The sequence below is a fragment of the Hippopotamus amphibius genome, chromosome 17 (genome assembly GCF_030028045.1).
Source record: "Hippopotamus amphibius kiboko isolate mHipAmp2 chromosome 17, mHipAmp2.hap2, whole genome shotgun sequence".
Taxonomy (NCBI): Eukaryota; Metazoa; Chordata; class Mammalia; order Artiodactyla; family Hippopotamidae; genus Hippopotamus; species Hippopotamus amphibius.
The window spans coordinates 47,013,462-47,029,368 of record NC_080202.1 but is presented as its reverse complement, the minus strand read 5'-3'; the positions used below and the strand labels follow the sequence as shown (position 1 = coordinate 47,029,368).

The 15,907-nt window shown below is 45.5% G+C and overlaps 1 protein-coding gene across 1 annotated transcript in view; it reads right to left on the bottom strand.

The window, feature by feature from the left end:
* Positions 1-15,907, bottom strand: part of PITPNC1 (phosphatidylinositol transfer protein cytoplasmic 1) — a 239,555-nt gene that overhangs the window by 78,633 nt on the left and 145,015 nt on the right. Inside the window, exon 5 of the mRNA XM_057717128.1 lies at positions 1,786-1,857. Coding sequence (XP_057573111.1) covers positions 1,786-1,857 — 72 coding nt within the window. The remainder of the gene's footprint in view (positions 1-1,785; positions 1,858-15,907) is intronic.

Sequence of the window (15,907 nt, the reverse complement as noted above, 5' to 3'; positions counted from 1 at the left end):
TGGGTGCCGTTCTGATCAGAGTCTCTCTAACCAGGGGTTAGCAAACTTTTTTTCTGTAAAGGGCCAGGTAGTAAATATTTTAGGCTTTGTGGACCACATGAACTCTATTGTAAGTACTCATTCTGCTGGTGTAGCATGAAAGCAGCTTAGATAACCACAGATGAGTGAATGTAGCTGTGTTCCATTAAATAACTATTGACAAAGAAAGCAGTTTGTCGACCCCTGATAATCTTCAGGTTTCCTAAGAGTTCAAGAAGCTGAAGTGAATGGGCACATGCCACGTCCATCAGTCCCTGTAAATAGATGGGTCACTGTGGAGTCCCTCCTCAAGCACTTTCTGTTCCAAGGGTTGACCAGTGGTGACTCTTCACACTGAAGGAAGGGATGCCCATTAATGCAATTATGTTTTTAGTCATTTAGGATGTTGGTTTCCCCCCAGCTAAACCATGAGCCTCTGAAGCTTGAGAAATGAGTCTGCATTTTTAATACCATCCATGCAGCTCACACAGTGACATCTAGATAGAAGGTGCTGGATGTGCCCTTGCTGAATACTGAGTGAATGAGCCAGTGACCTCCCTCACCGCACTGATGTGAAATGTAGTTCTCGGGTGACCCTCCTGGGAACCAATCAAGCTCTGTCCAGGCAGACTCCATCTTGAATGGGACAACCTGAGTCCCGCACAAATGCACCTGTACCACCTAGAAGAATTTGTTCTTGCCAAGGGCAGGAAATTTCTAGAAGATGTTTCTAGAAGATGTCAACATGAAGAAACATAGAGTAGGCCTGGCCAAAGGTGTCCCTTCTAGAGAGTTTCTTAGTTTATCTCAGTGACTGTTTTCACATAAAAAGGTTTTAAGATTGACAATGTTTATGAGCTCTTAGATATTTTTTCCTGGCACTTAGGTACCTCCACAGCCTCCTGCATCCTGTCTTGCATCCGCCTTGGCTCAGTGAAGGCACCAAAGGAGTCACCTTGTCAGAGCCCTCTTACTCATTTTGCCACAGCCTCAATTTTCACCATTATCCACAAATGTAAAACATGTAAAGGAAGTAGAAAGTAACAGGTGGAGCCTTGCAGCTTCTAGATACAGGTTCTTGCCTCAGTGGGTCCTGATGGAACCCACAGCCCAATGTCAGGGTGAGGTTCTTGCAGGTCAAATCATCCACTCCCAAGGGGAAGGGAATTTAGAAATGTGTTGCCCTGACAGAAAGAGGTGGGGTAAGTGCCGGGTGAGAAGTGAATTTTAAGCAATACTAATAAAGTTCTCAGCTGAAATTTGAGTCAGAATGCCTCACGAGGTAAGCATTCCGCAGGAGGTTACACTGATTTTTAAGGTGGGATTCGTGTGAGTGTGCACGTGTGTGTGTGCGTGTGTGTGTGCGTGTGTGTGAGTAAACATACACACAGCCCTGAAAGCATGTGTATATATGTATGTGTGTACACGTACATCTGATTGTATTCATTCTTCTAAGCAAACGTCAATAGTCATGGAGAAGATGTGTGTTCAATCCAATGATCTAGAGTTCCAAGGTCCCCATCATCCCTCTTGAGCCCGCATGATAATCACTCCATGTGCCGGAGATTTCTGCACAGAGGCCCGTGAAAAGTACATAAAGATGAGAAGGAAAGACAGAGCTTCTCTGAGGTCCAGGCACAGATGGTGCTGCTGGCCCTGACCACACAAGAAGCTGTGAAAAGTGCGGCGACTCTCAGAGGCCGCAAGGGGAGAGCACAGTCTGGATCCGGGAGGGGCGTGGGGTGGGCTGGCGAGGGGGCTACTCACGCTGTCGTTGCTTCCTTTGTTGTCCTCGTACTTGGTTTCTATGTGAATGGAGAATTTCGGTAGAAAGGAACACTATGGAAGAAAAGAAAAGTTTCATCAGCACACCGTTTTGTCTCTCTTCATGTCTTCAGCTTAGCCTCTGGGTGCTCTCCTGACTGTCTGGTTGCGAGCACTGTCCACGACCAGAAATGTTAAGATACGAGCTCCATATCCAAATGCAGGGAAAGCCACCTTTCGCAGTGTGAACACAATTTCATCCAGGAGTCAGGCCAGAGAGAATAACTGAGCCATAAGACAAGCTGCCGAAGAGGACATTTCCAAAAGGAATGTGTTCTGTGAGTCCGACCACAGACCTTAGAAAAGCAACCCCCGGAAAGAGAGACAATTCCAGTTCCAGGGTGCTTCACTTTAGGGAGCCGCTGCCGCTGCTGGACACCTGAGAACCCGCCTTAACCACTGTATAAACATTCACATAAAGCTAGAGGTAGTAGAGTTAGTAGAGCTTTAAGATTATAAATTACTGAAGTCAGACAGACCTGGCTTTTAGTTTGGAGTTTATCACTTGATAGCCATGTGACTTTGGACAAGTCATTGAACTTGTCTGAACCCCAGCAATACTGAAACAGATAAATAGTGATTACCTAACAGTGACATTGTGAGGGTTAAATAAAATCATGTACATAAAACATATCAGAGCTGGGCATCGAGCAAACATTGAACAAAGGGTAGCAAATCAGTATGAGGCTGCAGCTGAACTTGACACGAAAGGCAGCCTCTCTTTTTGCCAGCACGGGGGAGAAAAGATCCAAATGCACACCATCCTGGCGTCTCCGTCTCCTTGAGCCCATTCTACGTATATGGTTGACTGTAAGGCTTAGGGCAGCTTGAGAAGAAGATTTTGATGGATGTTGATGTAGCCTTCGTCCTGCTGGCACTGAGCAGGGCATTAACCTTCTCAACCAGCTGGAATGGGATTGAAGACTACTGGCTAAAATGACCCAGCAACTCCACTGGGAGCTGCAGGTGTTGGAGGAATGAGACTAGGGCCAACACGCTCACAGTCCAAGAGGCTGGCTCCTTTATTTATTTATCCAACATACATAAAGCACATAGTGTATACCTGGCCCTGGTCTAAGTGCTTCCAAGTTCTAATTTATTTATTCCTGGTAACCATCCTATCAAGTAGGTACTATATCATCAGCCCTGTTTTGCAGATGAGGAAACGGAGGCACAGAGAGGTTAAGTAAATGGCCCATGATCACACAGCTAGTGAATAGAGTTGGGATTGAAAGTCTAGTGGCCTGATCACAGTGTCCATGCTGTTGACGACTACCCCACTGGCTCTCTGCGTGGAATCTCCGAACCTATAGCAGCAGCACCCTGGTACTTCTCAGAAAGGCAAATTCTTGGGGCCAACGCCAGACTCACTGAATCAGAAACGCTGGGGATGGAGCCCAGGCATCCGTGTTTAACAAGCCCTCCGGGGAGGCTGATGCAGGCTTACGTTGGAAAACCACCTCACTATACCACGCACAGGAAGGAGAGAGAATGCATCCTCTGAAATCCCGAGGTCTACAATGTGCACGCTTGCCCAGGTGGTCATCCTCTCAGCCCAGCTGAGACCCTGCCAAGTGGCATCTGTGCAAGAAGGCAGAGGCTTTTGATGTGCCGTTGTAATTCTCCTGACAGCACGTGCCTGTGTGCATTCCGCATTCATCTGTCTTACTCCCAGTGAAACAAGCAAGATGAACCATGACTAAGGAAACATGGAAACCAGCAGTCCCAGTAATTGCCTTTATGGAGAACAAAGCCCTGCGATCATTCATTAACACCTTCTTTGCTGTCTCCTCTCAAACCTCTCACTGCACAACTGCTGCCCTCACACCCAGACCCAGGGAGCTCCAAGGAGGGGTTGCTCATCGTGAATTGAGATGGAGTGGCTCAGAGCCCCGCCGTAGAGCTCTCAGTCAACACGTGAACTTGAAGACATGCACCTGCAGAGACCGTTCTAAAAATAACAAGCTTCAGGTGAACCGATTTGTCCTTTTTAACCCATAATGCATGAGGCTCAATCCAATGTGTGCACAGTACATGGTGGCGAGAGAACAGAGCTGTTGAGGGTGGGGAGGTGGCTCTGGGTGCATCAGAGTGGAACCCTACAAGGAGTTTTTATTGGTTGAACCTCTAAACCACTTAACTGAGGTCAAACAAATGAATCTTCGCATTTGGGTATTAAACCCAAATACGAAATGCAAAACTCTTATGCAAATTAACAGATGTTGTTATTTTTGAGTCAAGTACTTCGGTTATTTTTATGTCAGAATGGCAACCCTGCCAGAGGCTGGAAACACACCTGGTTTTGGCAAGGCAGTGGGCAGACCCGGGTCAGACAGGCCAGCTCCAGGCTGGTCAGTGCTGTCTCCTTCAGCAGTGGTTTGGGACTCATAATCCCCTTGCAATATCTGATGGCTGGTTCTTGGCGCCTTGGAGTGTGTGTTGCCTCATGTTAAAATCAGAAGTATCTCGGCTGGAGGCATTTTTAGTGCTGTCACTGAAATCTTTCTGGCCAGATGTTCATCTTGAGATAAACTCCTGCTTACCCCAAGCAAGTTAGCTTCCCTAAAGGTCCAGCCCTCTCATCCTAGTCGAGTCTGAGCTGTTAAGCAAGGCTCAACAGTTTTTATTCCTTTCTCCCTGACTGGTTCCCTACTGCATTTCACCACCGAGGTTATCTTTAAACCCCTTCCCTTCTCAAGACCCAGCGCCTGGCTTCACTCTTCCTCCCTCGCAGTTGATAATTTTGATTCATAGTTTAATGAGGACACAGACCACGTGACGGAAACACCTACAACTTTCCTCTCTGTTGTCGCAAATCTTCTGCTTATTCCTTTATGATGCTTCTTATTCTTTGTGAATCAGAGGAAGATGCTGCCTCCTTTATCCCAATGGAAAAATAATATAATGATCAGAACTGAGACATAGGAGTCATCACACCTGAGCTGTATCAACTTGGGCAAGTTATTTTCCCAGCCCCAGTTTCCCCATTTATAGAATGCGGACAATCCATCTCTACTCTCTAGGCGTGCTGAGAAGATCAGTGAGATCATTCAGGTAAACCCAGCACAGTGCCTGGCACAGAGTAGGTGCAAGGTTAAAAATATCTGTAGGTCTCTCCTCTGGAAACTTATTTCATTGATTATTTGCATCTTCTCCCTGCTTCCTTCCGGCCGCCTAAAAACATAATGAAAAGTGTCATTTTCGTTCTCTCTCTCTCTCTTTTCTCTCTCTCTCTCTTTCTTTCTTTCCTCTCTTTCTCTCTCACTGTGCCACGTCTTAGTTGTGGCATGCAGCATCTTTAGTTGCGGCATGTGGGATCCAGTTCCCTGACCAGGGATCAAACCCAGGCCCCCTGCATTGGGAGCATGGAGCCTTAACCAATGGACCACCAGGGAAGTCCCCAAAGTGTCATATTCTTAAAAAACAAATAAGCATCAAGTTCCCTCAGTTAGTTTCTTCCTTGATCTACAACCAATCCCATTCCTCCTCATCTTCACAATCAAACTCTATTAAAATAGTTGATGCTTGCTGGCTCTACTTTTTCACCTCCTACTTTTCCTCAGCCAGTGCAATATGGTATGGAAATGACTGATGACTGGAGAATCTGCAAAGTAGCAAGGCTCCTCCACCCACACCCTGTAGAGGCCTCTGCACTGTATGTATGACCCAGCAATTCCTCCTATGACAGCAGCTCCTTCCCAGCCTTCTCTTCCCTCCTCCATTCCTTCAATGAAGGTGATCCCTTAGGTTCTGTCCTCCACCCGATTTTCCTGCTCCAAGTGATCCCATCTGCTCTTTTTTAAAATTAATTAACTAATTAATTAATTTTATTGGCTGTGTTGGGTCTTCATTGCTACATGCGGGCTTTCTCTAGTTGCAGCCAGCGGGGGCTACTCTTTATTGTGGTGTGTGGGCTCCTCATTGCGGTAGCTTCTCTTGCTGCAGAGCACGGGCTCTACGCCTGTGGGCTTCAGTAGTTGCGGCACATGGCCTCAACGGTTGTGGCTCACAGGCTTAGTTGCTTCGTGGCATGTGGGATCTTCCTGGAGCAGGGATCGAACCTGTGTTCCCTGCGTTGGCAGGCGGATTCTTAACCACTGCACCACCTAGGAAGTCCTTCATTTGCTCTTGACTTTTCCATGACCCATTTTTATGAATCCTCCGCAACAGCCATCTCTCACCCCAGCTGCCCTCCTCACCCGTCCAGCTGCCCACTGACCATCTCCAACAAGGGTCCTCTAGGCACACCAAACTTGAATGGTCCATACCGAAATTGAACATTCTTCTGCACTGTGTGAGTTTCTCAGGGCTGTCAAATTACCATGAATGTGGTGGCTTAAAACAATAGAAGTGTATCCTCTCACAGTCCAGGAGGCCATAAGTCTGAAATCAAGGTGTTGGCAATGTCATGCTTCCTCTGAAGGCTCTAGGGAAGCATCCTTCCTTGCCTCCTCCAGCTTCTGTTGGTCCCAGGTGCTTCTTGGTCTGTGGCTGCAACTCCAATCTCTGCCTCTGTCTCCACATCACCTTCTTCTCTCCGTGTGTCCCTGTGTCCTCTTTTTATAAGACATCAGTTATTGGATTTCCATTTCTCATCTCAAGGTCCTCAACTAATTACACCTGCAAAGACCCTACTTCCAAATAAGGTCACACTTGACATTCCAGTGGAAGTGAATACTGAGGAAGACATTATTCCACCCACTACACTCACCCATCACAGCCAATGAACCCGCAAGTTCTGCCGACTCAGTTTTCCTCCTTAGTGGGGGAAGACCTGGAGTCTTCTGTATCTGACCCGAATCTTTGTGCCCTGTATTCATCCCATGGCCAGTCACAGAAGGCCACTTCCCATTCCCTGGAACACTTCTGGCTGCCATGCTTTTTCCCCACAGTTCCCTCAGCCTGACATCTCCTTCCTAAAGCTTACCCACTAGCCATCTCAAATACCACTTCAGCATGATTATCCCCCGTGCGCAGGTAGCGTTCTGTTTGTTCCTTTGTCACAGCACTTATCTCCTTGTGCATCATCACAATGAGCGATCTACATGTCTGGCTCACCAATGAGAAGACAGCCTCCAATACTATTACAACAGGAGGACCCCTCCCCTACTCCCATTAGGAATGGCGTAAGTCATTCCCCCCCACAACCCCAGTTATTCAGGCATCAAAGCATCAACTTTAACTTCAGTTTGCTCAGATCTCCTTTCTGTGACACAGGGCTTTGCTCCAGCTGGGACGATACCACCTAACCTAGTCTTTCTCAAATATCCAGGGGGTGGGGAAGGGAGCAACCCGCCCTCCAACCCGGGACTTTCTCAAAATATATGCTGTCCCCTAAAGATTCGGACACATTTCCTAGGGTGAGGGGGATTCCATAGCACTGAGGGAACTGTCAGAAGTGCAGGAGTGAAACAAAAGTTGGGAATCCTGACACAACCAAACTGTTACACGATGCAAGGAGAGAGACATTAGGAGTGTCGCCAACTGGCTAAAACTGTCTAAGGGATTCAGAAGACTCCTATGCTCTCCATGTCATCCGGGAACACTGAACGCTTAAAGTCCCATTTGGCCCACAGCAACACGGAGAAAAGACTAAAATACTCATGGTAGACAGAATTCTAAGATGGTCTCCAAAATTCCCAGCCCCCAGTATAATCTTGTACACCTCCTATAGTCCCTCCCCGTAAGTGTGGATAAGGCCTGTGAATATGGTGGGACAGTTGCTCTTCTGATTAGATTACCAAGGTGATCAGATTATGTTACATTATATAAGACTTCTTTTTAGAAAAAGCAGGTTGGCTGTGAGGAAGTAAACTGCCAAGTCCTGAGAGGGCCACGTTGCTAGAACCTGAGGGAGGCCTCTAGGAGCCAAGAGCGACCCCCAGAGGCCAGCCAACTAGAAGACCAGACTCAGTCCTACAATCACAAGGAAAGAAATCTTGCCAACAACTGGTGAGCTCGGAAAAGGACCCTGAGCCTCAGGTGAGATCGGAAGCGTGGCTGAGACTTTGATTTCAGCCCGATGAGACTCTGAACCAAGGATCCAGCTAACCTGAGCCCCAGTGGAAACTCTGAGAAAATAAATTTGTGATGTTTTAAGTCACTAAGTTTGTGGGGAATTTACTATATAGTAATAGAAAACCAGGATAACACCCAACCTCAAGAATCCAACCACTGCTTCCCTTCCAAATCACCCGTTTGGCTCTCATCTGAGTAAAGTATCACTGACTGAGGTTTGAACATATCTAGGGAAATGGGATGGGGAATTTGTACTCTTTCTAACTTAGTTGTTCCACCTGTGATGTTATCCAATTTATCAATAGCCACTGCTTATTGCCCAGTGCGGTATTTACTAGGAACTGATGCCACGAAGCTGGCCACTGACTGGTGTCCAGATGCAGCAGCGTGCACCTAGCCCACAGGAGCAAGTGTGGTTGTTCAGTAGAAAGAATACAGGTTTTGGAGTGAAACAGACTTTAGTTCATACCCCAGCTTCTTTTCACACAAATGAGATGTTGGGCAAATTCCTTAATCACTCTGAGCTTCAGTTTTCTCACCTGTAAAATGGACACAATACCAACTTCATATCTGTGGGGTGAGATAACAAATGTCCAAGGCCAGGCACTGTCTGGCTGAACAGATATTAGAGAAACAGCTCACCCCACTGTACACCTCCCCATGAAATCCCACAGACCATATGGAGAATAAGTAGAGCTAGTGTGTGTGTAGGGGGACCCCTCCCTTGTTTGTGTGCAAGGATGCCCTGGGAGATTGTGGGTTTGCTGAAGTGGTGGCAATACAACACCCAGTTGGTCCTTCCCATGACATGCATGGTGGCCAAGCCATGGAACAGGCTTGGGTTCCTTGCTCTGACCTTGACCTGCTGTGTTTTGTGGATGTCATCCAGGTCCATTCTCTTACTGTCCTCCTTTTCCTAAAGGCTTAGCAGCTCCTCTTTCTGCATAGCGGCCCTCTCCCCTCACCTCTTCTCAGATTTCCCTGACCCCCTGCCAATTTCACACAGGGAAACAAGAATACTACCAGAATCTCCGTGAACTTTCTTCTTTCCTAGATCTAACGGCTTTGTGCCCACTGGTTCACTCAGCCTTATTTTAAAAACCGAGACTCAGAAAAGTTAAGAAATAGCATCAAAACACAGCTTTTGGGAGCCCCAGGGGGTCCCAAGAGATGAGCCTGCTTACAGGCAGAGGGTTCAGGCAGTGACTCCACAGCAGCTCAATGAAGCAGGGAGAAGGGAGACTTCCCTGGCAGTGCAGTGGTTAAGAACCCACCTGCCAATGCAGGGGACATGGGTTTGATCCCTGGTCCAGGAAGATCCCACGTGCTGCAGAGCAACTAAGCCCGTGAGCCACAACTACTGAGCCCACACACCACAACTACTGAAGCCCGTATGCCTAGAGCCCGTGTTCCGCAAGAAGAGATGCCATCACAATGAGCAGCCAGCACACCACAACGGAAGAGTAGCCCCTGCTCACTGCAATTAGAGAAAGCCCATGCCCAGCAACAAAGACCAATGCAGCCAATAAATAAATTAGTTAATTAAAAAAAAAAAAAGCAGAGAGAGGGGCCTTGAAACGCCCTCATCCCCCAGAGCCTGGGGGACATCATGAGTCATTTTGGCCGCTCCCCTGCCCTCCTTCCTCCCCTGGGTGCATTCAAGATCTGGAACCTTCTCTCTCATGAAAAATCTTTTTCTCTGTCTTGTTGACTAGAAAAGCAGCTTGGCCAGGGGAATCATAACAAAGATTCACTTTATTAGATTCAGGGTTTATTTTGTCCTAACCCTCTAAAAATAACACTGGTATCATGGAAAAATTGGGGAAAGAAGGCAAAAGATATCCTGTCATCTCCTCTTTGATTTTCTAGCTTAGATCCTCCCAAGCCAGAGGAGTCTCACTAGTGTTGCTCTCATCTGCTCCCTGCCAGGACCAACTTCCTTTGCACCCAGTATCTGAGCATCTTTAATTTGCCTTCCAAACACAATGTCATCCACTGGAATGAACCTCTTACTGCAAAGTGATCGCCGAGTACCTGTGAAATCTCCAGCACCTAAAACTGAAGGTGCAAAAAAGCGATATTCTCTGTTGAACATTAAATATGTGTACTTGTATCTCTTGGAAGGGAGAATCTGCAGTTGGGAAGAAGAATGCCAGGAAAGATGAGTGAAGTACCTGGGCCCCTTGCAAGAATAATTTCCAGACACAGGCACACCCAGGTTCAGCGTCGGGAAAGGAAAGCAGTATATGCAAAATGCATGGCAGGGCTGAATCTTCAATTCACTACAGACATGCTTTGGAAAAAAGAAAGAGCTATTTTTAGTTCAGTGATTGATTAGGGTTGCTATGGCAATAAGAAACACTTACGAGAAGGAAACTGATTGTAAGCAAGTCTTAAAGAGCGAGGGCCATGTGCACTAGGAATGTCATAGTCTGTTTCTGGGTGGTACTGGGAGCCTGGCTGCAGTGTTCACAGCTGCCTAGGGAGAGAGGGGTATGGTGGCTGTAGAGGATGGGCCAAGGGAGACAAGTCTGAGGCTCTTTGGGGGGCTCTGCACTTCAAAAACATGCAGTGGCGAAACTTGTGGAAGAACTGCACCACCCTCTTTGATGATCATCATTACTGCCACACTATACCCCCCGTAGCGCCCAGCGCACGGTGAAAACTGTAAGCTAGAAGGTACTAATCCCTTCCCATACCGGTAAAGTAAAAATCATGCTCTAACAGTATGTTTCGAAAACTTACTTAATGATGCCTCATTTGGTGGACTCGTTAAAAACCTATCCCAGGCCCCTCTCCTAATGACTTGCTTTCAGGAAGTTGGTGGAGTTCCAGAGCCCACACCTGAACCTAGAACTTGGTTTTTCTCTTCAAGATAGCTTTATTCACATCCCATATTATTCTCCCATTTCAAGTGTACAGATCAGTGATTCTTAGTTTATTCATAGAATTGCACAACCATAAACACAATCTAATTTTAGAACATGTCATCACCCTAAATAGAAGCCCCCACATACCCATTAGCAGTCACTCCAGCCTCCCCCGTACCCAATGCCTGAAGCAACCACTAATCTACTTTCCTATCTCGCATCTGTCTATTCTGGACATTTCACATATAATATGTGGTCTTTTGTGTTTGGATTCTCTTACTTAGCACCCTTTTTATGGCAGAATAATATTCCATTGTATGGATATACCCTTTTTAGTTTACCCACTCATCAGTTAACAGATACTTGTGTCCACTTTTTGGCTTTTATGAATAAAGCTGCCGTGGACATTCTCGTAGATGTTTTCGTGTGAACATATGTTTTTATTTCTCTTGGGTATATACCTAGAGTGGAATTGCTGGTCATATGGTACCTCTATGCTTAACTTTTTGAGGAACTGCCAGATGGTTTTCCAAAATGTCTGTACCATTTTGCATTCCCACCAATAATGCCTGAGGGTGCCAGGTCCTCCACGTCCTCGTTAGCATTTATAATCACCCAGTGTTTCTTGTGGCTTTTTTTTTTTTTTTTTTTTTTTTTGGCACACGGGCTTAGTTGCTCTGCAGCATGTGGGATCTTCCTGGAGCTGGGATCTAACCTGTGACCTCTGCATCGGCAGGTGGACTCTCAACCACTGCGCCACCTAGGAAGCCCACCAAGTGTTTCTTAACAGAAAGTTCTGAAATACCTTTGGGTCAGAATGATGATCCAAGGTAACCGTTCCTCAGTCCGATCTGAGACACACAGACGTGACTCAACACTGAGATAATAAAGACAACAGAATGGCTACTATACTATCATCAGGCACTGTTCCAAGTATCTGGTATACAATAATTCATCTAACTCCTCAACCCTCATACAACACTATGAGAGATGTACTATTATTACCCCCATGTTACAGATAAGGAAACAAAAGCAGCGAAAGGTTGCCCCAAATCGTAATATTTACACAATGGCAGTGGGATGGATTCAACTCAGGCTGTCTGGCTCTGAGTTCAAGCTCATGATTCTACATCCTGCTGCCTGATGAGTACTAGGGAAGCACACGAGTGTTTCCAGTGGAGTTAAGTGCTCAGCTGGGGGTGATGGCAGCAGAGGCCCCTCAGTATGTCCTGTGGCCCCTGAGAGCAGAGAAAATATGTGCAGTGCATCCATCCAGTGACAGACATGCCTACTTTAAACAAGCCCAAAAGAGGAAAAACAGGAGGCACCCAAAACAGATTGCAGAAATAAATATTCATTGAAGAAATTCACGGAGATATTCCTTTAAAATGCCAAAATATCCTAGTACCTTTAAGTATAATCATTTTCAAAAATTCAAGTTTCAATATGATGGCTGAAGATAATTCCTACCGTGGAAGTGCTTTTATCTATCTATCTATCTACTTATCTATCCATCTATCTATCATCTATCGTCTTTTTTTTTTTTCTTTTCGCCATGCAGCTCACAGTATCTTAGTTCCCTGACCAGGGACTGAACTCGAGGCCGTGGCAGGGAAAGCACTGAGTCCTAACCACTGGACTGCCAGGGAACTTCCCTGCAAGTGCTTTTAAAGCTCTGCCCAGAACCAGGAAGGGCATGAATTCTCAGATGTGAAAAAGAATATTACAAGTGAACAACTGTTTATTACCGCATTGTTGGGCCTATAAAAGACATGGAAACACCCCAAAGTTCACCAGTAGAAGGTTGGTTAAGTACACTGTGGTGAACTCTAAAGCTTTTTAAAAAAGCAAAGTGTAAAACAGGGCAATCCCATTTTTGTAAAAAGAGGCAAAATAAAGCATATTAGTATATGCACAGAAAAAACAGAGGAATAGATACCAAATATTTTCATAGAGGAGAAAAGTTAAATCATGGGGCCCTTTTATTTTCTGTGATATAGGTTTCTGTAATGCTTGGATTTTACAATAAATATCTACTTTTTCAGGAAGCAGAAAAAAATTCAAATCCAATAAAAAAGTACATAAACACAGCAATGATATCCCAAAGTAACTATATTATCTCTAATGGAAATCACATATGTCTAAAAATTTTCACTGTTTCAAGTGGTTCCTGTCTCGTATATCCTACTTTTATGGAATCTTAGAACGAGGCAAACTGAGAAGTGATATAGTTCAGTAGTTCAAACCACTTTTTAAATGGCATCAGAGTTCTTTCTTCAAATAAAATGTTATACAGGGATGTGGTGGCCAGTGAGGCATGTCCATGGAACTTCCTGGACCAAAAGAAGAAAAGTTTGAAAACTGCTGATTGAGCCCAATAATTCAATGCTTTATTTCTGGTTACCAGCCAGAATCCTTCCATGTATGAGAGCAACACTTTACAAGGAGGCTTGGAGTCAAGAAAATTAAATGGAAGAGTTGAGAATCTGGTTTGGGGTAGATGAAGTATTTACAGGCTTTTAAAAGATCATTTCCCTTTAGCCTTTTATTTTTAATAAATTTATTTATTTTTTATTTTATTTTTGGCTGCGTTGGGTCTACGTTGCTGCGTATGGGCTTTCTGTAGTTGCTGAGAGCAGGGGCTCCTCTTCATTGCAGTGCATGCACTTCTCATTGCGGTGGCTTCTCTTGTTCTGGAGCACAGGCTCTAGGCATGCAGGCTTCAGTAGTTGTGGCTCGAGGGCTCAACTGTTGTGGCTTGCGGGCTCTAGAGCACAGGCTCAGTAGTTGTGGCGTATGGGCTTAGTTGTTCCGCGGCATGTAGGATCTTCCTGGCCCAGAGATCGAACCCGTGTCCCCCACATTGGCAGGCAGATTCCCAACCACTGCGCCATCAGGGAAGCCCCTTGCTTTAGCTTTATCTGGAATTCAGCGCATTCCTCTCTGACCATCTTGTTCGGACTGCAAGCAACACGTGTTCCCTCCTATCAATGAACACGAAACTCTATACAGACTTAACCTTCTCTCTAATGGAACTCCCCTGAAGGCATTGATTCTCTGGTGCTATAGTCTGTATCATCATATTAAATGTACTCCAAGGCCATACAGGAAATTTCAGCTTGAGATGGGATCATTAATAAAACTGGTTTTGCAAATGCTTCCTCCTGTCGCTAACAGAAGACTTACATCCAGAATGTTCCAGTGAACCTAGTGAAACAGACCTAGGGCTTAGGATTTATAATTCCCTGGGAATCTGGGGCTGGACCCTGTGCTGTCTGTGAAGCAGGAGACAGTGGGTGGGAAGCCAGCATGTAGAGGCGGGAGGCAGCCTAGATTTTAAGGTTCCTTTCAACCTTCTTTATGCTTCATCAAGGGATTCTTATCCTCCTTCCATTTGAGCAGAAAATTTGCCTCACAGTTGCAAGGTAACATATATATATATATATATATACTATTCTGTGCACAGAAAATCTCTAATAGACATGACAATTTCAAGAAGGTGTATGTCTGGTTGTCCCCCATCTACTCAGAGTCTCAGTCATCCTGCAGGGAAGGATGCAAAGGAAATACGGGGAGATGTTTGGGCTTCCTTGGCTGTTCTGGATTCCGAAGGTCACGTATGACTTTATACATCTAGGTGGGTGGTCCTAGAAACAGGGTGGTTGGAAAAAAATTGCAAAGAAGATAGGTCCAGAAAAATGAGACAAAGAACCTAACTGGAGAAAAAAAGGAGAAGAATTTTAAAGCAAAGAGAAGGCAAAAAGGAATCACATGTAAATAATACAGATGAGGATGAATCAGAGAGTGATTTCCCAAATATAGGTGGCATCGGAAGAAAAATGTGGCCAAGAGAAGCGGTGGAAACTGAAAGAGAAGTGGGGGAGGGTGAGAGGAAGGGAGTGTGTAGAAGGCAGAGCACGGAAATACAGCAGGAAATACAGCTGTTTGTATTCCAGCCCACAGTGAGGAAATGAATAGCAACCTCTCTGCTGCTTCTCACCAGCCTGCACCCTACGCTGAGGCTTCTGTTCATTCATTAGTTCCTCCATTGATGGAGCCTCGTCCCTCTTCTGACATGCTGAGTAACAGCCACTCACTGGAGAAGCGAGGCCAGGAGGGAGAGGGAGCAAATCCATGAATGAAAGTATGTTTTCTCAATGGGGCATGGTTTGCTACTGGCGCTTCTGTGAACGCTGAGGAGGGAAACTAAATTCAGGCTCATCCAATCTACAGCTGGACCTGCCAAGGCAGAAATAAACAGAGGATGCTTGTGAATACCAATAGCTACACACAATAAAGGAGGACAAAGAGTTAAGGAGCAGGAGGAATACATCAAATGGAAAAGAACTGCATGTAAATGAGAGAGATGGGAACGAATCAGTGACTCCCCAAATACAGGCTGGCATATGGCCAGGTAGGAAACTTCCAGATTATAAGCCTTCTCACTTAAAAATGGTAAGAATCACTGCTCTTAACCAACTGGGCAAATTCCTCCCTTAAATACATACTATCATGTAGTTCAGAGTATCTTAGGGATTAGAAAGGCTGAAAGACATGGGGGCAATTTTGCATTCACTTTATTTAATCATTGAAATGTACTATTTCAGTATATCCATATTTATAAGTGTTTTGTTTTATGTTTGCAGAAAGAAATCTGCCCCACAAAATCTTCCTGGCTGTATTATTCTGATCTCACCAACTTGAACTGAACACAACTCCATAGGCATCAATAAACTGTAGAAGAGAAATCTGATTTTCAGTACAAGTAGAAAATAGAAAAGGAGGAAAGGAGTATTTCTTAGGGAAATCTGCTATTGAAAATGCCTTTAGGGCTTCCCAGGTGATGCAGTGGTTAAGAATCTGCCTGCCAATGCAGGGGACACGGGTTCGAGCCCTGGTCCGGGAAGATCCCACATGCCGCAGAGCAAATAAGCCCGTGCACCACAACTACTAAGCCTGTGCTCTAGAGCCCACAAGCCACAACTACTGAGCCCATGTGCCATAGCTATTGAAGCCTGCGTGCCTAGAGCCTGTGCTCCACAACAAGAGAAGCCACTGCAATGAGAAGCCCTCGCACCGCAATGAAGAACAGGCCCCACTCTCTGCAACTAGACAAGGCCCGCGCACAGCAACAAAGACCCAATGCAGCCAATAAATAAATAAATAAAAATTAAAAA